The sequence below is a fragment of the Aphelocoma coerulescens genome, chromosome 6 (genome assembly GCF_041296385.1).
Source record: "Aphelocoma coerulescens isolate FSJ_1873_10779 chromosome 6, UR_Acoe_1.0, whole genome shotgun sequence".
Taxonomy (NCBI): Eukaryota; Metazoa; Chordata; class Aves; order Passeriformes; family Corvidae; genus Aphelocoma; species Aphelocoma coerulescens.
In genome coordinates this window covers 25481325-25508005 of record NC_091020.1, presented here as the reverse complement: position 1 = coordinate 25508005, position 26681 = coordinate 25481325, and the positions used below count along the sequence as shown (strand labels likewise).

The 26681-nt window shown below is 41.7% G+C and overlaps 1 protein-coding gene across 2 annotated transcripts in view; it reads right to left on the bottom strand.

Annotated features, from left to right (window-relative positions):
• SORCS3 (sortilin related VPS10 domain containing receptor 3) overlaps positions 1 to 26681 on the bottom strand; it is a 241436-nt gene that overhangs the window by 169181 nt on the left and 45574 nt on the right. For both annotated transcript variants that reach the window (XM_069019975.1, XM_069019977.1), the window contains exon 2: positions 14601 to 14668. In XM_069019975.1, the coding sequence (XP_068876076.1) occupies positions 14601 to 14668 (68 nt within the window). The remainder of the gene's footprint in view (positions 1 to 14600; positions 14669 to 26681) is intronic.

The following is a 26681-nucleotide window of genomic DNA, read 5'->3' as shown; positions in this document are numbered from 1 at the left end:
TCACACTCACTTTCTACTACTTCTGGAATCAGATGTATGATCAAGTACTTTTTAAACAAATCCCTTTGCATTGGGCTAACTTTTTGCAAAAGCTGGAACCAGAGTTGAACTTCTGACATGTTTTCTCCTTGTCCCTACTCCCAACACCCCTTGCAGATTTTTGCCAAGAGCAAAGGCGAACGTTCAGATGTAGAGAAAAATAATCAATGTTGTTCTGACTTCAGTCAGCCCTGAAGTGTATTCTCAGATTTCTGCTGCACAAAATGGTTTTGATGAAACATTCAGCCTCTAAGAGATTCTAACCAGTTATTCTTCTGGATCATTTGCCCACAATGAAAACTCTCAGAGAATAAGCAGCAGGAGAGAGATTTAGATTAAAAAAGCATTCCAAAATAATCACAACAATGCCTTTCCCCTTCTCCTAAACAGACACAGGCCCTGGGCCAAACTCCAAAGAGGAATCAAGTATAACTCATGTTTTTCCTGGCCCTTTCACCTACACAAGTTGCTTTACTTTCACAGTATCCTGGACTCCCCTTACATTCCAACATGTTGTTGACAACTTGCCCATTCTATCCCTTGTGAATTTGCAGACATTGCAGACCATATCTTAAACAGTCAAAACACAGAATTATAAAAGGGAAGCAAGAAAGAGCAGAAACCAACACGTCAGCCCTGATCACTCCACATACTCATTTTCCATACAAAGATCTGGAAAATCTCCTTCACACACTGGACTGTAGCCACCATCCTTGCTTGCATGGGCCACGCATCACTGCACACCTTCCTGACCAGGCACAAACAACAGATGGTTTTAGAAGAGATGCATGTTGAAACACTCAAGTTGGGAATAGCCAAACACTGGCTAGAAAACCATGGCCATTGTGTGCAGCACCAGCCCTGCTCCCTCTGCACTCTGAGCCAGCACAAGCAGCAAAGGCTCTGCACCTCTGAGTGTCAGAGAGAGCACAGAGCAATCATAACGTTTAGATTCATAAGATTAAGGTCACTTTATGAAATACTTCTAAAGGGAAATCCTTTCGAATTTAGAATCCTTTGGTGCCTCCCCATCTTGTTTACAACTTCCTTACCCTGAGAACTATAATTCACATGAAGAAAAATAAAACCAAGGAAAATAGTACCTTATGCTCCAGCTGTTCTTTGAAAAGCTTGTAAGTCATTACACTTTAACTGAAATTCATTGAAGTCATTAAATCCATTTTTCCCCAAAGCCAGCTCTCTCCCTGCACACCCCCTACTGTTTGAAACGGCAAAGAGGGACAGTGATAGGACCTATTTATGCCTGAAGGTGAGTCTATACTATCTGATTTTTAATTCCAGTTGTCACCCCAAGACACCAGTCCATCCACAACAGTCAGGTACACCAGACTGGTCCCTCAAACCACATGTTCCCAGCAGCCTGACCACTGTGGCAGTGTCAAATTCCTTCTCTCCACTCACAAAGGCACCTTATGCTAACTTTAGAGCACCACTTTCCAAGATCAATGATAATTGACTGATTAAGTATGCCTAATGCTGCCAGAATGTGAGCTGATTGTGTAATGGTGCTAATTAGTAACTGCCAGAGCTTATTCCAATTATTAACCTTTATGAATGTCATTTTTGAAGATAACAGTTTGCAACACAGCCTACTGCAGCATTTGTAATGTTTTTTGTCACACAGGATGAGAAGGAGCACAGTGACCAATGAAGCTAAGATAAAACACAAGAAAGGAGCCCTAAGAACAAAGGACTGCCTTTGCATTCCGCAAGTGATACAGGGACTTTAACAACAGAAAACTGGAACATCGGTGCTAAGGAATTCAAGAACCCACTTTTCCACAAGACCTGAGCTCCTCAACAGTTCCACTGCCAAGCATGCCTCAAAAGCCTCCTAGCAGTGCAAGTATCAAACCAGTTCCAGATTTACCATGGGGACATGGCAAGGTGCCATGTCCAGTGATGTTCTGGAACCAGACACAAGAAGAACAAGTTTGCTATTGCATACCGAGGAAAAACACCATCCCCATGTCTGCACAGTCACAACTGTGATTCTTCTGATGATATGCAAGAGGACATTTCATGACAACCACATCATGCACCCTGCCTGCATCAGATTTAGCCAGACAATTGAGTTAGACCACAGCCTACTTAACTTCACCCTCATCTGTCCCCTGAACAAACCACAGGCACTGTAACTATTTAAAATGAGCACCTCCAGAAGGAAATATGGGCTTCTTATAAATCTCCCACCACTATAGCAGGGCCATGTTCTCATGCCCATCACTGTTAAAGAGCCACAGGACAACAAAAACATACAAACTTTTCAGGTGGTGTGACTAAAATCCCTCAGCCCCTATAATTAGGTAGTGCTGGTGCAGATAACTCTTCAATCCTCAGAGAGGCAAATGGTCCACTACAGTCCCCCCTACCATGTACTCTTCCAGAAAAGAAACCCCAAAGCAAACAAATCCTTTGTTCCCCATGCCTTGTACAAAATAGAAAATGCACACTTGGGGGTACAAAGCTAAATGTGCTGTGGTAACTCTGTATTCCTCATAAACATCCCTTTATTGGTTACACATAATAGAACCAATGGGATTTTAATCTTCCAGGGGACATTTACTCTCTACTTTGCTAGAGGCACACTGAATGATGTACCATGGTCCACTGCTTACTCTGTAGCTTAACTACTCCATGGCAATATAACATTATATCTGAAACCTTACATTTGAGCAGATGATCTTACTGCCTTGGTTTTCCTCAGTCACTTACAGCTGCAAGTAATCCAGAGAAAGGACAAGGTCTCCCACACAGTGGCTTTAGAGAGACTTGTGTCTGGAGCATCTCAAGGTCAAGCTTTTCTGTGATCCCTGAAGTAATAACACAAGACCCAGAGAGGTATCATGCTTTATGAGTTCTCAAGGGAATTCATACACCCCTTTGTGCTGATGGACGTTGTGTGATCCTCCTGTTTCCACACCAAGACCTGAGGCGTATTACCTGTGTGTGAACTACTCTTTTCCAAGCTGTTCCTGACTTCTGCTCTGAATCTGCTGCTTACTCGTCCCCCTCCAGGACCAATAGTCAGACACCAGGCTTCCTTCTGAAAGCAAGTGACTCCTACAATTTCTAGCATTTCAGAGAAAGAGATACAAGAGGACCAATGCGCATTTCTCTTTCTATGGGGCTGATTACTCTTTGTGAGCTCAGACTCCCACAAGGCCAGAACCCAGCTCACAGTGATGGGTTGCTCTTTCTTCCTGCGTACTTCTCCTGGAGAGGCTTTGGAACTTGCAAGACTTTTTGTACAAAACAGTGCCCTGGAGTCCCGGAAGTAGTTACAGATAGCTGGGGATTGTTACATTTTAAATGCACCAGAACTCACCCAGGTCAGTTCACAGTGCATCTCTCAACCCTAGACAAACTACTTGGGGGTAAGGCTTGGCAGTAACAGGGGTATTAACAGGCTAACCATCTTCCTGTTACCATCTTCCTCACAGATACCCTGAGCTAGACTACAAGATCCAGAGAATAACACATAACAGCCCTGTTAGAGATGACAAAGGATATTCTTGGATTTATCATGGGATAACAACCCTCAACCTTTCCAATACACCACTACATCTGCATTCCTGACTAGACCTGCAGGATGCTGAATGCCCAGCTCCTGCAGACAGCCTGCTGCTAGGTTCAGGCATCTGGGCAGCAAGCTTCAGGGAAAACCAGATATAAGTGACTACTAATATTTATGGAGTCAATTTTCTAAAGTAACTGGCCTTCAAAGACCCAGAAACAAGGCCTTGCAATCTGGTTACAGAGAGGCCTCACTAACTTTTTACAGTTCTTACTCAGAGGCAGAAATCCTACATGTAAAAATGCACTAGCTTCCCATGATCTAGTAGTTTACAGGAGCTTTAATTTTCGCTTGGTCAGGCATATACTGTAAAAGAACTGGCTGACAGATTTTACAGATGAAGCACATGTGGTAAGTAAATAAATCAAAGGCTGCCTTCCAGACAGGGGAAACGTAGCCCTTTGTAAATATTATTCAAAGAAGTGATCACTTCATATGGGCACTTTTAACTTCATTAGAAGCCTAATGAATTTACCATGGACATAATGAGAGAGACAGACCAGACTGAAAGAAAGATGGAAGGATTTTTGCACATTTTTAAACAGCTTTTCTCCATCCTTCAGATTATTTATAGCCATTATAAAATGGCAGTGCATTTGGGGGGAAAAAAAAACAAAAGCCAAAACACTACAACATAATAAAACATCAATATAAACAGACACAACCTATGTTAAAGTACTAAAGTACTAAATTCTACAAGCCACTGTACAAAGCATCCAAGATTTATGGCTTGGTCTGAAGCCTAATTGCAAAGAACAGAAAAGTCAAGGGAGGAAGGAGATGGGAAAAGAAAGGAAAAGAAAAGCTTGGTCAAAGAGAAACAAATCTTGCAAGGCAATGCAAAGCCCAGTTTTAGTGTGGGCATTGCATCCTGCAGCAAGCATTAGGTGGCACCAACACAGAAACTGTTCTGCACAAGAACCTCCTTACACAGGCCTGACTGCCTGGAGAGTGCCTGGCAGTATCTATCTCTGTCTGCCTGATCAGAGGCCAGGGAACTTTCTGAACCACAGATGAAGTCTTTGCATGTACTACAGTCCTTGACAGATTTTGGATCTGATTCTAGGAACTCATCTAAACTTCACACAGGTAAAAACAGGCTCCAGCAAGGAGATGCAAAGATTAACTACATATTGTCCTATGAACCAAATTCTTCTACTTGCTCTGAATCTTTGGCCAATGCTTCATTATCCTTCTTGGACCCAAAGAATTGCTGAGGTTGGAAGGAATCTTTGGAGCTGATCTGATGCAACCTTCTGCTCAAGCAGGGCCACATAGAAGACATTTGCCCAGGATCAGTCTGAATAACTTTTGAGTATTTCCAAGGATGGACACACCACAACCTCCTTGAACAACCTCAGTCAGTGTTCAGTCACTTACACAGTAAAAAATGTTTTCCATCATATTCAGAGGGAACATCCTGAGTTTCAGTTTGTGCCCATGCATTGTCTCTTGTCCTGTCACTCGGCAGACACTTAAAAGAGCGTGGCTCCATTTTCTTTGCCCCCTGCTTTGAGGAATTTGTGCACATTGATGTGATCCACCAGTCCCACTCCAGCCTTCCCTTCTCCAGCTAAAGAGCTCTTTCAGCCTTTCCTCATATGAGAGATGTTCCACCCACTCACTTTAGTGAGACCCTGTCCATAACACGTAACATTATAAGATTTTTAACATACTCTTCTCTGGGCACCTCTTTTCCCAATCCTAGTAGATGAGATCTAGTATGAAAGCTCTTATGTAATTTATTAAGAAAGTTTTATTTTTCACTTACCTATTTGCATATTTATAAGGGAATTTAACGTGTGGTTTTCATTACTACTGGCACAGATTCCCATTGAATGCATCCACTAATCTGTGCCAACGAAACTCCTCTGCACAGCAAAGAGTGATCAGAAAAAGACATTAGCAAGGTCAAAACAAATTCATCTTTAAGTGTGGCTTCCTGCAAAAAGTTTTGCAGTCGACATCCAAATCTCATTAGAATGTAAGATTAGATAACTCAACCAAAGGAGCAGCTCTTTAATGAGAGCAATGGAATTGCTTCTCCAAATGATAAAAGAAGAGATGGAGTAGCCAATTCCTGTTAACAGGTGTGGCTCTGCTGATGCAGCAACAGTCACAACACCCACAGGATCTGCAACAGCAGGTTCTTGGCTACAAACTCCCTCCTGAGCACTGCCTTGCTGCTTCTAAACAAGTAGGCAAAGCACTACAAACACACCCTACCTGCCAACCCTGACAAGATGACTTCATAGGGACAGTGAGGCTTCAAAAGCACATTTGCTCTCGACAAAGCTTCCTCTGACCTTCTCCACCAAACCCCAGAACTAAATGCCTGGGAACATGACCAGAGCTCAAAATTCACTGCTGATGAGGTAGGATGTCTCCTTTCTTGGGGATTTGTAATCAAAGAAATTCACCAACAAGGACACAAAAACTATAATAAATACAGCATGTATTAGCTGAGAACACAGGGACAAAGCATATTTTTCCAGCTTCCTAGAACAGTTTACTTTTTTCCACAACAAATTTCATTAGTTCACACTAAGATCCTCATGCTTACAAATCTACACCAGAAATATCTTGTGGCATTAAATTCCCTAAATTTCCCACTTTATCATCTAGTTTTCTGGAACGGAATGACCAGAGATCTGAGCAGGTTTAAGTTTCCATTGACCCAGCTGAGTGCCTAAAAGGACTGGCTCAAAACTTAAACTATGCCAAAGATATTTTTTTGTTTGTTGTTTGTTTTTTTGGTTTTTTGTTGTTGTTGTTGTTGTTTGGGGTTGGTTCTTTGGGTTTGTTTTTTTTTCAAACTACAATTTCAAAGAGCACTTCTAGGCCAATAAAACACCTTTACTTACACAGTGTGGTAGCATCCAAGAGACACCAACTGATAGAGAGCCCACCTGTGATGCAGAAGACTCAAATCCCTTGTTTGAATAAGACAGCCACAGTAGACCCACCAAATTACAAATATTTGTATTACCTGTTAATCTGCCACAGAATATTCTGGGGAAAGTATATGAAGGATAAAAGCATGATTTCTTCCCCAGGTCTCTCATCTAGTTCTCTGGACTCAGAGATCTAAAAATCCCAAAACCACTTATATACTGTGAAATATCAAATCTCCAGCACAATCCCAGCTATTCTATCGGAATACTTAAAGCATGAGTAGCTCATTGCTGACAAACAGGTAACAAAAAAGACATGTTTCTGCAACTCTGATCCAAAAGCTGTAGACTTGTCTGTTCCTTCAATGTTATAAAATAATTCATGTAAGCCATAGGCTACTGCCAGACTATCACGTTATTCAGCCACCAGTAGAAATATCCTCCATTAATTCACTGAATCCCCTTTTGAAGTCCCTTTATGCTTTTATTATTTCTGCCTCCCAACATCCTGTAGCAATGAGTTACACAATGTAATTACTTGAGGAATAAAAAAGCACTTCCCTTTATACTTATTCAGAGCAAGGGCTTGAACTTGGATCTTCCACACGTAAGATTAGAGTGAGTCTCTCCGTGGAGAGATTCTCAGTTTCTCCTGTTGCAGCTCTTTTGCAGAATATAAATAATTCAAGAGGGATGGCTGGGGCTCTTACCTGAATCGTGGAAAATTGAAACAAAATGCAGCATGTTTTTTTCTCTCTAAGTTTTGTTTGGAATTCCATTTTGGTCCTGATAACATTCCCTCCAAAAGTTAGGAATTTGATAAATTGCCTTTTCTTCTTGCTTCCCTGTATCCAGCCAGAAAACAAGGTGTATCCAAAAGTTCCCAGGTCTACTTATTATATATGATCCCAGGAGCATCCCAACAGCCCAGTTATCTATGAGATCAACACATATGTACAAAGACATAACCTCTCTAGACCTGTTCAACAAGCACATTCCTCACCTGAACAGATCTGCAGCTTCCACTGTCAGTGACCAGCCCAGTCCTCCAACAGACACACGACTGAACATGAACAACTTCAGCAAAGCAGTTGCACTTTCAAGCTGCAAAAGCTGTGTGAATGGGGCACAGAGTGGGGATGTGTAGCACAGGTTGGACAGGAGTCACCTGCACAAGAAAATGTGAACACCTGTGCACCCACCATGCAACACCAAAATGAGGTTCTGGGGCAGAACACAGCCAAAGCCAGGAGTTACCTCTGTCTTCAGAGATTCACAGATATAAATAAAGCATGAGCATTTTTTTTAAAAAAATTAGCAGATTATCTAAAACACCATTACAATCTGCAGTTCTGGTTTTATTAATTCTCTCCAATTCAGTAGGAATTCCACCACAGAATAGGGATGAGCAGATGCAGGGGGAAGCATATTAATAAATCATAAGTGTCATTAAAATTTGTAAACTAATATCTTCTGGGGAGTCTTGGCAATTAGTCTCAGGGCAAACAAAAAATTAATAAATCCAAAAGGCCCCCTGTCTGATGACATCCCTGCCCTCACAAAAAGGTCATTGATGAAGCAATTAAGAGACAACAAATGGACTAGTCAGCAGGTTGGTTCACAAAAGACAAATGAGCTCCATGAAACAAGAGGAATAAAACACCCTAATAAGCAAAGGTGGGACTTCAATCCACACACCACCCCGAGACACGTACAAAGGCTTTTAGACTCCTTTGCTGGGCTAATTCTTTTCACATGATTTTGGTCTCCGCCATCTCTGAGGCAACATTAATGTGATTAAAGCAAGGAACCACCATAAAGCAAAGGTGTGAACATTACTATTCCCTTTTTGGAAAATCCTGTGGGATATAATAGGGCTAGGGAAACATCAGGAAGGAGACAAATGAAACTTCTCTACAGAAGTTAGTCTTATACTTAAAGAATAAAGTATTAAAAAATTAAGTCTTATCTTTATTACCATTACTGATTTTGCCTAATCCTAAAGCATAGCCCTGAATTTAAGATAAGCCTATTAATTTTTATTATTGGTTCCCAAAACAGACATGTAAAACAGTTTTAACTCACACTATCCTTTTGTTGCAATGACAGCATCTCCTTCTAGTTTGAACTGCAAAGAATGTATGTTCTGGACACTACCTGGAACTCTGGCACATTTGAGGAGAGCTAAACCTATGGTTCATTCTGTTCAACTCCTTGAATATACTTTTTTTTTTTTTTTAATTTCCATGAATCTTCCTATTCAGCTCCACACAGCCCAAGCAATTCTGAATAATCCCTTCAGTATATTCCCTGACACCCACAATGAAATATTTGTTTAGCTCACATTATTTAACAAAGGGCCACCATCTTCATTTGGCAGCAGCTAGCTCAGGAGTGGGCCAACATGCAGCTACTGTGCACGTCCCAAAGAGTTCCAGTGTGGCTCCTAGGCCATCTATGGCATCTTTGACTGACAGCCAGGCTGAACTGAACCAGGGTAAATGGGACCACCCACTGTGGGGAAATGACTAATCATCAAGAGTACCAGAAGCTAAGAACTGCATTACTCTGGGAATGTTGCTGAAGGTGTGCACTGACTGCAACTCAGGGTGCTGGGAGCCTCGAGTAACAACTCTCATCTCACACTGTGGTCATCTGCTGTGGCTCCCCATTCCCTTGGTTCTTCAGCAAACACAGTCTGCACCTAACAGCTCTCAACCACAAAGATTTTCATAGGTAGTTCCCATAGCCTCAAAAAACTAGCCAGCATTAAGCTAAGCTATTTATGCATTCTAACAAACAGCAACAGTAGAAATGCCAAACTTTTGGTTACCGTGGTTTTCAAATCTGAGATCAGGGTGCTTGCACACACAGCTGGCTCCTTCCCTCCATGCCCTGATGGCTGACTGCAGATACAAGAAACCCTTCTCCTCATCAGCACAGTATTTCTGCACTTTGCAGCATTATTAAAAAGTGCCAAAGAAGATGCAGTAATGGGAAGCATTACTACTTTGAAAATCAGCTCCATTAATTTTACGCCTGAATACAATCATCCAGAAAATAGCACATATCGAAGATGCATGTCATCAGCACAAAAGTGGAAAATTATAAATGTAATCAAATTTGACAATACTGAGAGGAGATGTCAGCTGCTGGTCATGGAGACTGCATTTCAATGCAGCAAGCTCCAGAAAACTCCAGTGCCCCAGTGGAGCCAAACCAGTACCAAGCAAGAGGTCGTGGCACAAACCAGAATTTGCCATTCACAATGCAGTCTAAATTATGTATTGGCACTGGGATAGAAACACTCTTAAGAAAGCTCTGGCTGTGCCATGACCTATTTCAGGTTTATCTTGTTCCACAGAGGACGATATGGAAATTTGAGTCAGGCTTTTTGAATCTCCAGACCCCTGACTTCTTTACACACCAGTCTTAGAGACTGCTACATTTGGAGCAAGCAGACTGAGCCCCAGTTCCCAAAGGGCACTTCACACCACATTTCACCCTTTCCCACCTAGAGCAGCCCTCCCTGAAGCCAGCTCTGTGTACCACACACAAAGCTAGGGCACAGAAATCAGCATAAGCTGGGAAATTATTGCAAAGACAAAAAATGCTAGAGATACACTGACATATGCTGAGGGTCTCTGGGGACTGTGGGAGGCTTAAGAGGCAAGTCCACGGGAGGAAACAACGTAAAGCCCTCTGGTAATTCAAACAGAACTGAATGAAAGAGCAATGCACGACATAAGGCAGCTTGCAAGCAAGCTGAGGGGTTTTTACTCCTCTCTGCTCCAAACTAGGGTTGCAGCTGCTGCATTTTGCAGCTGTCTCTATTAAAAAGCTGAAAGGGTTTTTTTCTAACTCAACAAAAAGACTAAGACAACAGACTAACCTCTTTAGGCACAGCAGCCACAAGAGTAAAAAAATGCTTGGGGATTTTTGACTGCTGCCATGGAGACATAATTTCTTGGTTAATAAACAAGAAAACAAGAAGGAATATATATATATATATAATTTCCTTCATCAGAGTTTTAGCCTCTTAAACAGAAAGAGTTAGTCACAATTTTGGGTTAATGCATGGGCCAGCATTATGTACAATCAGATAATTTAGCTGGGACCACAGTCAGAGGAGAGGAACTCCAGGGGACCCATCTGAGGTGGGTAAAACGGTAGCAGGGACTCAGAGCTGACACATGCAAGTGCTTGCACTTTGGAAGAAAATCTAAACTGCTCCCCACTGCCCAATTAGCTGATGTGTTGCAGTCATGGCTGTGGCACTGATCATAAACAGCACCTTGCTCACTTGTGCTTCTCCTGTCTTCTGGATCACCCTGTTGTCTCTCTGCCTTCACAGAGATTGAGAGCTCCCTCAAGATTGAGAGGGGAAGCTGTCTTTTTAGCTACTTCAATCCAAATAAATAAAATAAATTAATGCATTCCTGAGTACTAAAAAAGGCAACAATGGAAAACGTTCATTCCAGTTATCTTAGCAGAAAGAAACTGCTCAATAGGCACTGGTTGAAACAGTTGAAAACATTTCAAATATTACAATATCAATTTTAAATACTTATCCAGAATGTTCCCCCAACTTTATCTCAATACTGTGCAGCTTAAACAATTCCTGTGAAGCAGCCTGGCACTACTCCTTAGAGAGAGAGTTAATATCATGACAGATCCCTCCTGTATGCTTACAGTTCCTCATGGACAATGAAGTTTGATGCAGGGATCCTGGCCTACAGAGAGTTTGGGAATTAGAGGTGCTCCAACAGCACTTCAAATCAAAACAATATAAGTTTACAGATTTAGAGGGAAAATTGTTTTCCTTTTGTTGATGGAGAAGAGGTGTTAGTGGGGTGAAAAAAAAATTCTACAGATGTGGGAACCTAGAATGCCAAGAATATTTCTCTGCATTCTAGGTTCCCACATACAGAAAGCATATGTCCATCCCTTAATCAATTTTTTATTTAAAGCAGGCTGGATTCTTAACTACACAATTAGGCAATTTGCTAGGAAATGAGAACTGATGAAGGGTTTGCATGTCTAAAAGCTTAAATAATTTTTACAGTTCTATTTGTTGACCCATGAAAAAGACCTCTCTCCAGAAATTCATAAATGACTCACACCATCACAAGTATAGTAAAGTAACAATAAAGTATCTTCCTTTCATAGGAGGAAAATTATCACCTCCACTCAACTCAGTGGGAAAAACAAAAATCTAAACCACAACTGACAGGTATCTCCTGTGATGAAGAAGAGATGTGGCATTCACAAGGAAGAGAGTGTGTGTGTGGGTGGTTTTTTTTCCTTGAAGCTGGCTGCTTCAAGGCTGGCTGCTTCAGTAGCAATAGAGACCTTTTCTGTGATTGTTTGAGCCCCAGAAGCAGGAATTTGGATATTAGAGCAATGCCTGTGTTCCTGCATTCAAATGCTGACTAGCATTTCCCCTGTCTTAAGCTCATATCAGCCTGATATAGGAGCAGTTTGTCCTATATCTTGTAACTTCTAATTCTCCTCTCTTCCTCTGTTGCTCTCACTCCCTTTTTTAATTACATTCAGGATGTTTTCTTATTGATTTCCTTGTTTTTGTATTTAGATGCAGGGATTAGAAGTTCTTTTTATATGGCAATTCAGTTCTCCATTAAACGAAGCCTCTCATGCTAAAATCCAGGGGGAACTGAGGAGATTTTGATGCATGAAGCAGGTGGAGGCAAGATGGTATTTGGAGATTGCACTGCACTCTGCTTTATCTCAGCATCCTCTGCCGTGTGATTCATTGCTCTCAGCCACAAAAGCCACTCTCCTCTCTTGTGCAAGCAACTGTATTTGCCGAGTGGTCAGGGTAGATATCATACAGCACCTCTGCTCAGATGGGCAGGACTCCTGGCTAGCAGAAAGGATTAGTTGTATTTCCAGAACACAGGAAAAAACCCAGAGCCCTTGGAAATGTACAGATCATCTTCTGATACTTACTTGAACTTGCATTCAGTTTGTGACCCATCTGGGGGCCCAAAGAATTTACAAAAATTAACTAAGAAAAGCAAACCTATTGCCAGGAGGCTTACATTCCTTCTGCAATGAGAAATCCTCCTTTTAAAAGTTTCAGGGTCTCAAAAATGAAAAGAAAATATTGAAAAACACCAATTTAAATAATGCAAAGATTTAGGGGGCTGCAAGTGCAAACAGAACAGAAATACCAAGAAAAGGAGCATTTCTCTGGCTTGTTTCTTACACTTAGTATCTATTTGCATTTCTTCAATGTCCTTTGCAGAGAAACTAAAAAATGCTCTCTAGGACTCCACATTCCCCTGTCAAGTACAACATGGCTTCTTCCTGAGTTGTCCAAGCAGAAAGTAAGGTTTAGAGCCCAAGAGCTCTACCTACTAGCTCTTACCCTGAGCTTTCCTCATAGACCTAGGAAAAGAACATGGGAAATTCTAACTTCTCAATCTCTTTGAGTCTCCAGGCCCCTCACTGGCCCCTGTTTCACTGGAGACCAGAAGTGTTCCAGAACATGCTGAAACACTCCCACAAAGCAGTGTGTTTTCCCAGCTGACCAAGTGTTGGATGCTTTCAAATGTACTAATGATGAATTACATTTCCAACACTTTGGGAAACTTCCAAAAGGGGTGCTGCTATTACCTTTCTGCAGAGCCCAGGTGATGCTGCAAGCTCAGGATTAAGACAAGGTTTGCCTGTTTGTTACATTATTTATGCAGAGCAGATTGTTTAGCAATTATGTTTAAAGTACAATCACAGTGCCATTTGTACTTGCTATGTAAAGAGGCAAAAGTTTTTTAAGGCATTAATACCTTGAAAAGTACCAGGGTAAGTGGAAATGACTGTTCTCTCTTCTTAGCTGCATGGTTATTTATACTTTTGCAGATTACCATGGTGCAGTGCAATTAGGCTTCTTAAGTACTGTTCAAATTGAGAAGTTTCAAGAGCTTTACTGAATAATTAACCCTTAAATACATTTACAGGAATAAAGCTGCAGCAAATGGCCAAAGCCTTCTCCAAACAGGGGCTTTTAAATTACTTCTGAAGAAAGAAGAATGAGAGACCATCTGCCAGGGAGGCTCACACCCAAGCACTGGCTACAAGCACTGACTATTCCACCAACTGCACTATGAGCAGGTTTCACAACAGCTGTAATACACCAGGTGAATCTGAAACAAGGCACTTGGTCTCACCAGCCCCTGTCTGCTTTTTCATTCTTTTTATTTTATTTTTTAATATCTCCTTAGGGTAAAAAACACCTCATAACAATTCTGTTAAAGACATACCCTTTCCATGACACAGGCAGGATGAAACCATTTGGTGATTCCAAACATCAAGGAACTGACCTTGGTGTTTGTTTATAGGGGTGAGTTTGGGGGCTGAGGGGATTTTAAGTTATTTCTTTGTTTTAAATGCAGACACACACTTCCAAACACACGCTCTGTCCAGAAGCATGTTTCCCCAGGCCAGGACAGTCCATCTCCCGTGGCAGACTAGGAATATGGCAGCTATGCAACACCATCCATGTACATCCACAGTGGAGAAGGCACCAGCACCTCACTGTGGCACTTCTAGTCCTTCAGCAGCTACTCTCCTTACAGCTCAACAAAGACTCACTACCAAGATGACCATCTCAGCTCACAGGGTGAGGAACAAGGCGAAGATCAGCTAAGATTATATCAGCACTGTGTTTTTTACCTTCTCAGACACAGTGTGTACCCATCTGTAGAGCCTGTTCTCATTGCCAGCCTCACAGCAGAGAGAGGAAGGAAGCGACTTGTCTAAGGACACTCAAAGGTGAGAATGAAACCAAGCTCCTCTGTGTGCCAGGGAAGTGTCATTACGTGATGAAACCCTCTTGTTTGCAGACCCCACTTCATTAAAAGGATGTGTCCCAATCACGTATCCCTTTTCCAAAAAGCAACTCCAGTTGTCTCAAGAGTCTCTCCCAGCTTCTCCTCTGATGAACCCAGATACTCCCCCACACCCACACCCCAGGTCAGCCCCCACTTTTACAAGAGACACAGTGCAACCCTCCATGCCAGTTGCTGTGATTTCCACAATCCACGTACCTCCACAGTGAGCTCTCCGTAACACTCCCCAAGTTGAAGTCGTAGAGCTTTGTCAGAATGAGAATCACCTAGAGAGGGGAAAGGGAGGGAGGGAGAAAGACAGAAAGGGAAAAGAGAAAGAAAAGGTTGCTGTTAGATTTTGTAATGATACACAAGGCATCTGAAACCACCCAAAGGAAAGCTGAGCATTTATCCATTAAAGTTGCAGTATTATAGATAAAGTAGGTTTAAAAAATAAAATGGGAAATCATTATCTTAGTGCATTATATAACCAGTAACACTTATTTTAATCCCAACATGTTTTGCATTTGAAATAAAACATGCCACCAGGAATTAATCAGACTTTGTGAGCTGACCTCTCTGCAACTACAATTATTCAAAGTCAGGAACGGAATTCAATAGCTCAATCTAAAATTACAGTCAACTTCTTTTGTCTCTCAACATGCTATCACTAATTATTGAGTCTCCATGGAAAGAACTGGCAAGTTTGTTTATGTAGATCCCCATCCAGCAAAACAGTCCATCTTGCCTAGAATCAGCTTTGTTTTCTCCATCAGCTGTCACTGACTCCAGAGCATGGGAATTCCTACATGCCATCACCTTCCTGCAGTGGTAAGAGGGGCACAGAGCGTGGCATTCTGCTTTTGCACTGAGCAAGACAAAACTTCACCTGTACCTTTAGTGCTCAGGGAGAGTCAGAGGCTCCAGGACTCACTGACTTTCTGAAGAGAACACTCCCGAGTCATGCCCCTGCAAACTGAGGCTGGGGGAGAGGGGAGTTAAGTAGTTCACAGGGGACCGCAGAGAAATATAACTTCCCTCTGAGGTACCTGGTGCTCCGACCTCAGATTTCACAGGTAAATGTAATCCTCCTAGTTACAAGCTACACTGCTCAATGCCCTTCTCTCCAGAAAGGCAGTTACACATTCTGATAGCTTGGGAGCCTCTGTGCTCTCTGTGTTGGGATGGGAACTTGTGCAGAAAGAAGAGAGGTTTCTCAATGGAAGGTAAGGGCATTTGAGCATCTGCTCCTTGCCTTTTTAGCATAACTAATGTCATACATTTCATTCCCTTGGATTCTACAGGACCAGCCTGAAGGAAGAGCTCCAGGGCATCTCTTCATTATTGTTTTGCATCATTTTAACATTTCAGCATCATTTCCTCCTTGCAGGATTCAAGCACAGGCCAGTTTCCCTCACATCTGCTCCGGCTGTGAGAGAGAGCATCTAGGGCAATGAGCCCCACTGCCTGGGTGGAGTTTGTTAACAGTTACTTCACAGCTTGCCTAAAAGGTGGGTCCAAGTGAGAGATGTGGCTCAAATGGCTGAGTTCATTAATGTTTTCCTATGCAACATGGATCTTTGCTAATACAAAAGCCAGGCCTCCCTCCCTCTTCCTCCTCCCACAGCAGTGGGATCAGCCATACCTTTCATTGGGCTTTCCCAGCTGAAAGGCTGATGGGTGCAGAGTTTAAAGCTTTGCAGAAAAATGCCAAAGGATTAATCAATAACACAGCTGCTGCAGCACTCGTTTACTGTCAGCATACTACCAGGAAAAAACCTGTTCAAATTGTAAGGGACCTTGGTACGTGACTATGCAGTCAGTGCCCAACTTAATGACTTTAGAATAGGTGCTCCAAGCATTCCTCCTTCTACTGGATTCACTTTCAGCATCCCCTGTTGCATTTTTCCCTTTATTTCCCCATGCAGAGACCTTTAGGAAGAAGATAATAGCCAAGCTGCTTCCAGCAGGGTGTGCAAAGAAACCTGCCAGGCAGATTTGAGTCAGCATATGCAAGTCCATGTCAGCTGAAACCAATGCTATGCTATGGGGAAATAAGGCTAACATTCTTTTTATCACAGCTTAAACCCTGCACACACCTTTCCATACAAACGGGGAAGAGCCAGCCGCAAGCTGCAGCAACCAAGGTTTGTATGGTTTGTGTTCCTCCTCACCTTACATCCAGCAGGGCAGCCTTCTCCCAGCTAAAACCCGATGAGAATGACATTTTTAGGATGTTTCCTATATTCCCACAGGCACTCCTCTGATAAGTCTCTAGGAAGCCATGGACTACAGCACAAGCCCTGCCTGAAATTACATGCCTCGTATTGCTCGCAACGATGGTGAGGTTTCACAAAGTTTTCAAGTTTCAGAGTCTAAGCACATTGAAGACAGCTGAGTTCAGTGGATCCTGGATCCATTCCTAAACACAGTAAATAAAATCCCTGTGTCTTGGTCAAATTTCAGCAGATCTACCTTATTTCCACCCTAAATTGCAATTACAACTAAAGGCAGCATCCATACTCTCCCAGCTCTTTGTGTGTGTCTCCCTAGATCACCTATGCCCTATATTTTTGAAGACATCACTTATCTGTTACCACCCTGCAAATCCTAGGATAACACCAGCTTTACAAAAGTGGGCTGAATGCTACTCAGCTCCTGGGTATAAATTCATAGTAAAAGCACATTGTTTAGTATGACTTTCCTGGATTTTTGCCCAGGATGACTAACATCCATCTCTGCTTGTTGGTGGTCATGGAAAGCACAAGCGTGAGCATCCCTTTGCAGTATCTTACACGGGGTCCCAGGCAATAGCAGGAGTTGCCTGAGGCAGTGGTAACACCTACAGCAACCTATCCCAAAAATCACTTGCGACATGAGCCCAGCCCAGGAAACATTCCCGCACCACAACCCCAGACAGCTTCCACTCTGCTCCCGCTTGCTTTTGAGACAAAACACCTCAGAGTCAATAAAGGTAACTCCTGCAATGGTTTGGGAGTTTGAAAACCGGGGAGGATCTGAGCATCTGAACACACAACCTTCCCAAGAAAAGCTGCAAAAGCACTTTCCCCTCACACTCTCTCTCATGAGACCACAGTGCAAACACAGCTGCTCAGGAACCATCACAGGGTTGAGACACAAACCAGAGCCTGAAAGGCAGAGCTGGTTCCTGAGCTGTCTCCATGGGGTGTGTTTGACACAGCTCAGCAGAGGAAACTTCAAACCCTTTCAAGAGGATATTCTGAGGCCCCATCACATTGCCCCAGCCATGCTAAGAAGAAACAAGAAGCAGCGGCAGATGTGGGAAAGCACCAGATTTTCTAAGACATCCTGTTGTTTGAATGCTTTAGTTGAGAAAGAACAGAACAAAATATTAGGAAAATTGGACACATTTTCCAAACTGAATTCTGACAGGAGAAAGAAAAATTAAAAAGGGAAAAACCTTCGTTGACTCAGGCTGAGACATTTGCTTCCAATTTCTGCTTTGTAGTTGAAGAAGCTCAGCTTGTTTTTGTCAACCCTAACAAATAACCTTGTTTTTTCCATGCCAGTGTAGTTTTGCATGAAAATCTTGATGATTTTCATTTTAAAAGCTGAATTCTACTGAAAATTGGAGATTTTACATTTAAGGCACTATTTCAAAACAAAAACATGTTCTTCCCTGAACTGAGAGAAATCTGGAATTGCCACCCCATAGAAAATGCCCACTCTGCAACATAAATTAGAACGTTTTGCTCTGGGGAAAATAAATAAAAAATAATAATGTTCCAAACAATTCAGAAACAGCAAAAACCTACACTTAGGAATTATTTAATCAAAATAAAGAAAACACCTTTATAGTGCCAAATTAAATTGTTTCTATTCATAAAACCAATCTTTCCAAAATTAATTTCAAGTCAGCTCAATGTTAAACTGCATTTTATTATGGGATCATACTTCTCATTTCAGGAAATACAGCTCAGATATGAAATTTCCTCATCTCCTGCAGGCCAGGCTCCATGCACTACACTGTGCTTCCCAGGACACCCCAGGGCAGCTGCCCCTTGGGACACCAAGCAGCTCAGCTGGTTGAGAATGAAAAAAAGGGAAAGAGTCTGTAGGACTGAGTATGGAAATAGGAAGGCTGAATTACAGCTCCCTTAAGGCAATACAATCCCTCTGGAAAATGCAATTTCAAGCCGAGCTTACACAAAACTTAATGACCTGAATAATTTAACAAACTGGTTTGGTTTTGTAGACAGAAATGGGAATGAAGAAAGGATAATCAGAAAAAATATATTTTCTTTGGAAAGAAGTGATGTTCCAGTCCTACAAGAATTTTCTTATGTACTTTATTTTTCACAAATGCATCTCCACAGTGCATATAGGTTGGGTTTTTTTTCACTGTCCACTAAATACCCTGCTTTAAGGCTTATATAAAAAAATGCCAACACCTGTCAATCATTTACCTTCAATGGTCTTTACTTCAATACAGATTAAGAGCCTCTGGCACTGAGGAATCCTGACATAATGCTCTATAGCATACTAAACCACTAAATCCAGATTTAGTATGATGGACCTCTTCTTAAAATAAGGCCAGCAAGCATCCAAAACTGTCCAATTCAGCAGCCTTGAGTCTTGACACAACTCAGCTGGCATGAAAGCAGAAAAATTACAACCAGGAACATCAGCCCACATTTCATTCCATTTCAAAAACACATCCCTGAATTTTTCTGCATGAAAGCAGAAAAATTACAACCAGGAACATCAGCCCACATTTCATTCCATTTCAAAAACACATCCCTGAATGGATCCCTATCGTTCAGACAATTATCAGGAATCTCCAAGCCCGCAAATCACAAAAGTACTCAGAAGCTTTTCAGAGTATTTGCTGGCGTAACAATCTTCCATGCCAATAAAATTTTACTACGAAGGAAAATTACTTTAGTTCATTAAACCCACCTCCAGATCTTGCCAACTCTAAACGGGCAAAGTCCTTTGCATATGCCCCACAGTGGAATATATAATGTCTGTTTCCCACAAATTAGAGTGCAAAGGCACTGCAGTTCCTTCAGCAGCTTGGCAATGAACCTCAGAACAAGTGAAAAGCACCACATTGAAGGCTGTCATGCTCCTGTGTAAGGGGACACTCATATTAGAGACATGAGAAGGAAGAGCACAGGAGCCAGAGAAAGCAGGTGATCATTTCAGACAGACATCTGGAAGGCCAGCTCTGATTCACTTCATGAGACATCTCTTCTCTAAGTGATCCTGCACTATCAGCTCAGGGATTAACACAACTCATCAGTAGCCCTGTGCACATATTTGCCAAGTGTAATTAATAACGAGTACAGGGATGAGCACTAGGCAGCACAGAGCACAGCAGAAAGAGGGCAGGCAAATTTACATGTGAAAAATGAGAGCTCTCCCCTCACTTGCTCTGGCATGCTGGGGTCTCTGTCTCCTGCCCACACACATATTTCCATGGTGCTTGCAACATTTTCTACCCTTCAAGCCAGCCACAGGAAGCTTGTCTGCAATTTCCATCTGCCATTCCCCAACCCATATGAGAGCAACAGCACCCAATAAGTAAATTTCCAATGTGAGCAAGCAGGGGACACTGGGAACCAGTGTCAGTAAAATGCTCACAGCTGAAGACAAATTGGCTTAAAAAGCTCTGGGACTTAAATGCCAGCAGCACTGATCTATGTAGGTCCCTGGTGTTTGCGTCTTTGGGATTTTTTGGGGGTTTTGTTTGTTTGTTTTGGGTTTCTTTTTTGTGGTGGTGGTGGGTGGTTTTCAAGGCACAAGATTATTAACTAAAGACGGACTGATTGACAAGCATGGACATGATCATTCATGATCATGAATTTGCTAAAGCACTCTTTCATGCAATCTCTTCATTCAAAGCTAATTTTGTCAAAAGCCACCAATACCAGCCTAAATTTCCCCACACAAACACTCAAAAGATGGGGAAAGGACCATTTATATGTTCAAAACATATTTGTGCTTAAGCGTGTGGTGGGTTGATCCCAACCAGCAACTAAGCACCAACCCAGACACTCACTCTGTCCCACCCCAGGGTGATGGGGGAGAGAACCAGAAAAGCAAAAGTGAAAAAAAAACTTGTAATTCCTGACAAAGACATTTTCATTAGTCAAGGAAAGGGAAGAAACTATAAATAAATAAACAAGTGATACAAAGGCAGTCACTGAGTGTCCCCCCCAGCAGACCAATGCAGAACCAGCCTTAGAACCTAGTTACTACTGCTGAGGATGATGTTGTATGGAACACACCACCTTTCTGGCCTCCTCCTCGGGTGGGCAGAGTGAAAAACAGAAAACCTGACACTGTGAAGCTCAGTTCAGCTACACCTAAAACACCAATGTGCTATCAGCACTACTTTAACCAAGAATTCAAAACACAGCATGGCACAGGCTGCTCTGAAGAAAATTATTCCAGTACAAGTGTTTTCCTAGGTCAAGGTAGAGTGATTCTCAAAAACAATCATTGCTGAATCCTGGTCTCACCAAAATCTCTTCACACAAATACAGCCTCAAAAAATATATGTGAGCATGTGAGTGATCACACTATGCAACATCACCATCCTCATTTACACTGGAGGTCTGAGTGCAGTTGCCAATACCCAGGAGTGCCATCTCCAGTTGTGAGAAGCATATAGAAAGAACTATTAGGAAGCTCCCAGGAGAGGAATTTGAATTCCACAGGTGTTAACAGATTCTGCAAGTATCACCACTATGAAACAAGGCAAGCAATGGCATCTTTGTTTTACTGATGAGGAGGCAGAGGGAGATTGTGAAAGTTTAAGTGTTTCTCTACATGGAAACACTCAGAAAAAAGAATCCAAATCAACTTTTAAGAGTTTGGTTCAATCCACTTTGCGAATACCTACGAAAAATCAAATTGAAGACCACTTTATTCTGAAGAAGTATCTCCATCGAGAAATTTAGCATAGCTGAAATAATCTAATTCAGCACATTTAGATAATTTAAGGTAAGAGGCATTATCTGGAAGATAAAACACCAATCTCAGTTCACCCAGAGTAAGAGAATGATTAACTAAGAAGGAAAGCATATGCCTTAAATACCAATCTACCCCTTTTTCCCCAGCCTGGTGAGCTAAGCTGAAGAAAACTTATGTCCAGATAATAGGAGTTAATGAACATCCTAAGACACAAGAAGAAAACAGCAGAGCTACTGACAACAAACACAGGCCAAATCCTGCCCCTGGAAATCAGAGGAGCACTTGTGTAAGTGTAAAGCTTTGCCAACTTAACCTGCAGCAAAGGACTTTTCCTTACTTTTTTCCTTTCTTTCTTTCTTTCATTTTTTTTTTTAATCTCTGGAGAGATAAAAATGATCTGTGGGTGGCTTCAGGCAGTGCAGGCAAAAGAGCCTTCTGAAATTGAAAGAAACAAGTCCCAAGATCACACACAGAAACAAAACATGTTCCAGTGAACTTGTGATCTCCAAACAGCTGAGACTGTCAAATTTGTCCTCAAAACAAGAACCAGCAACTAAAAGGAGGCTATTTGCCTTTAATCCTCCTTTGCCTGTGTTGCTTATCACTTTCCAGTAGGAAAACTGCCACAGCAGGCTCCTTCTGTCCCCTGTCCTCCTCCCTTTCCATATAAATCAGGCAGCACAATAGGCTGGAGCCAGAGCAGGAGTCTTCCCACGGGCACAGCTGGAGACAAATCACATTATCTTCACAAAAGCACCCCCAGAATGTAAGGAACAATTTGAAATTCCCATTTACAGGACTTGCACTGAATGAACAGAACCTGAGGGTGCAAAAGAAAAAAAAAAAACAGAACTAAAACCACTAAAACTGCAGCCTTGCAGAAAGAGCCAGATCTGGAAAGCCCAGCTCTCTCCTCCTGTGCCTTTACCAGCAAAAGCAAGGCAGGAATTTTGTGTGCTGCTTCTCTGCTTTGGCAATCAAAGGACAAGCCCAGTCTGTCAAAGAAACAGCACCCATCAGCACCCAACAGCACAGCATCAACACAGAGACAACTCTTCTGGAGTCACGGACTTACCTTTCTGGCCTCTCACAAATCTAGAAAGGATTTTTAATTGAATCTGACAGGGTCCTTCATGCTTTTGGTTTTAGGCATTTTTGTGCAGGGACTGTAATTTAAGGGATGTTCAGAGATGCCTAGCACATAGGAATCCTTGCCCTGGTAGTGAATGCAGCTGAATAACCCCACCAGCAAGGAATGACTAATGACTCCAGGACTCAGAAAAGGAATCAGACTATAATGTTTTACAACAATGTAGGAAAAGAGGTCTGATTTCCCTCCTCCCAAGGCAGACATTCCAATCAAATCATCAACCAAAGGAAGGGTATCCATAGCCACTAGCTGTATAGTGGCTGCAAGTCAGCCCAAAGGCTCTTTCATCTCCACTACACATTAAAAATTGGGCAATATCTCTCACACAACATTTTTTCCAAGAAAATACGAAATGAAATTGGTAAATCCTGCCTCAGTTTCAGCAAGTATCTCTCCTGCATACCTACATGCTTGCCTTTAGTGCACACACACAAAAATTCCAACCATAATTGCAATTGTGCAATCGTGTAAAACCTCCTTAATAGAGAAATAAATGAGATGCCTACAGCATGGTCATCAGTCCTTAAAGAGCAGCTGGATTCTGTCCCAAAGGCTGCAGGAGAGTGCACACACTCGTGTGTGTCTGTGTAATATAAAAGCAATTATCAACCACACAGAATTAGGAGAGAAGTGTCTGGAAAGGGTGTGGTGATTAGGAATAAACACACTAGAAGGGAGGGTGGACAGACCGACACTATCAGCAGCTTCTGAGTAGCATTAGTCAGAGAAGTCAGAGATAGAAAATACTCCCCACACTATCTGATCCACCACTCCTCCCCCCCCGCCCCCCCCAAGTCACAGTTTTGCTCCACAGAATTTTTCCCAGCTCTTCAGGATCGTTTTTCTGCACATAAACACACATTCCCACCAGAAAACACCTCTAGATTGCTTAAAATAACAGAAGCCTGAGCTTTATCTCTGTGTAACTCAGTTAAACATAAATACAATCTCTCCTGTCAGGTAGTGATATGATTTAAGGGTCCCCTATCATACCTGTAAGAGGTGATAGCAAAGAACTCATAATTTATTTCTATTGATTCAGCAACCCACACTGGATCATATCTCCCAGTTCTTCCCCCTTGCTAAGAAGCTCCCTCTAAAGCCTTCAAAACTTTAATTTTATCTTTTTTCCCTTCTCTGTCTTCCTTTTAAAGCTGCTGTGTGCACACCTCTAAGTTCAAGAAGAAAATGAAAAAAGGCCCCAGATACTTTGCTGGCTCAGTTCTTATTCCAATTATCTCCTGATACCATCTGCGAACCAGCAGATTTTGTGCAGCAATTTATCTCTGTGGAGTCAGTCACATTTCTGCTGAAGGGCCATTTAAAGCTTCTGACATGGGGAGACCTGAAAAGAAGGAATGACTTGAACTCCAAGTACGGGGACACTACCTTTACAGGACAGTTCTCAATTTAAGAAAAAAAAAAGAAGCCCCTTTTAGAGCCTATAAACTGCCAGGACAGGGGAGGGTTTTTGTTGAAGGCAAGAGTGTCTGGTTCTACAAAGGAAGCTAAACTATGTGGGAAATTTAGAGTCTGAACCACTTCTGAAAAGAAGAGGAAAAAAAAATTTCCCATAAAGGTGATTTTTCTAGAAAATTCAGGTTGCTTATGGCTCTTCCATTTCAGACTCCAGGTTCTGCTCAGGAACTCTCACTCCTCTCCCACACATAACCTGTCTCTCACCTCTCCCTTGCATGTGTACATATACATATATAAATATTAGTGGTCTTCTTCAGATTCCAATTAGCAATTCAAACAATTGTTATTGATCAGTGCATGGGCAAGAGATTCTCTCTCTCTCTCCAGGGACAGAAGATGGACTAGATATCCTCTTAAAGTCCATTCCAGCCTCATAACTATCACACAAAGGTTTACTTCATGTTAAAATGCCTCACTGCTAGCACAGGAAAACTAGTCCATAAGCTGGAGTTTTACAGATGTTACCATGGAAGAAAATGATGTGCAAAAGGGAGGTAAAACCCTTGCATCTGTTTCTAATGGCCAGTTAAAAGACTTTCCACTCCTCAATCCTTATTAACTATAAATCCAAGTGCCTTAGACTTTGGCTTACTCCCTTCCTCACAACAGGCCAGGGAATTAAGGATTGTTGCAGTTTGCTGAGTGACAAGTGTAGCACAGAAGGGAAAAAGGGCAAAACGCACAAATTGTTCAAGTTATGGTTCTGCAACTAGCAACATCCAGTAATCAGATTTTCCACCACATTTGAGACTCTGCCTTAAACAACTGTAACATCATTGTACAAATTCATTATGTAATCACAGTGTCTTAAATATGCATGCATAGAGTACTTACAACTAAACAGTAGGGAAGGTGAAATATGAGAATCATCACAGGAAGAAGATAAAAAATAAAAGTGATTGTTTCGATTATATGAATAACTATCACAGGCAACTTGGGTCGGTGAGGCTGAGTGGGACACATAGAATAGGAAAGTGCCCAAGGTAAGAGACAAGCACAAGTCAGAGCTCTTGACAGACAAAAGGTCAGAAGCAAGAGTTTGAGTGCTAAATAGCCAATTAACATATTTTTACATTATTATAGATTCAAAAGAAAATTAAATTATCTGATTATCTTATATATTAAGGTAATAAAATCGTGATCTGTCCAATTAACTGCACTCTTCTGACCTTGAACTTCTGTTTATGCAGTTCTCATCTGCAGGTGACAAAGCCTACTTTAAAACTTAGTGGCTCGAATATGGTAAGGTCAAACTCTGCCCTAGCAGCTCCTTTTCCTACTCATATTCTTTTGAAATAATCTTTACTCTTGATTTTAATCATCTTTATTATATTTATTTTAATTCTGTATTCGTCATGTGCACACATTTCATCATCATTACAATGGCTGAACTACTTGTACCATAAGTAGCTTTTTATTGTTATTATTGTCTTGTACCATTACATAGTAAAGCAAAATTATTTTCATCTGTGAATTTTCATATGTTGCTGTGAAAACACACTCTATCTGGGCAATTTTCTCTCTTTGCTCCTGTGCAGAGCAGCTCTTGCTCATGCCAAGCACCCCTGGAGCCAGGATGTTATCTCCTCTGGAGCCAGGATGTTATTTCCTCTGGAGGGCCTAATCAAGCAGACATATGAAATCTCTCTCACTAGGTATTTCCAGAATGTGAGCTGGGAATGATTCCTCTGTGTACATCCACCACATTCGGCCAGCCAGATACAACATCCTCCTTTGTCTCAGCACTAAAACTTTAAATATATTTCCCCTCCCCTCAAAAAACTGTCCTCTGAAAGACTGCCACCAACTCGTGTTGCATAGGGGAAAAATGAAGTAATCTTTGAGGATCCACAATAAAATTGTGATTTTTATTGTCAGCCCAATAGTGCAATTTGGGGAGAGAGGGGGAATTAAGAAAAAAAATCCATTCATCTTGTTTTGACCTTAGTAAGAAAGAAAATGGTTTTTTCCCACTTTAGAAATACCTTGTGCTAATGTCTACATGGGAAGATGTGGAACAGCACAGTTGAAGCTGTCAAGAGCAATTTTTCTTAGAGACTTAAGTGTTCTGTTACTTACAAAAAAAAAAAGAAGCTGAGAAAAATACAGGAACTTGAATTCCAATCTCCTTTAATGCAACATTATGGTTGAGAATTTCAAGCTGTAAAAGTAGGGAACTCCAAAGTACAGACTCTACATTATGCACATGGATTGTGTAAGAGGAAAGAGGCAAATCACCTCTGCAGAAACCTAAAGCTCTATTAGCTTTTGGAATCCTTTTACAGTTGGTTGGGGCCCAGGGACAGTTGTTCAGACACCTACTGGCTCCATTCTGCAACCCTCACTTCAACAGAAAACTTTCAGAAGGTTTGACCGTGTGAGATCTGTCTCTTTTCCTTACTTAGGGATCTAAAAAATTATTTCTATGGACATTAAAGACTCTTGCCCTCTAGGAGACAGAGAAATTGAAGCACACTCTTCATATCAAGTCACTGTCTGTACCTCTTACAAGAATCATGGTTATGACAACTGAGACTGCTGACTGACATTTAAACTGGGACCACTTTTAAGATCAAGATTTAGGATGCTAAACTTTAAGAGATAGATCGTTTTTACTTGTGCATGACAATGGAAGGCTCAGTGCTTTGCTCTTCAAGCACCTGCATCACCATCAGAGGAACATCTGGGACCCAAAACCTGGAGGTAGA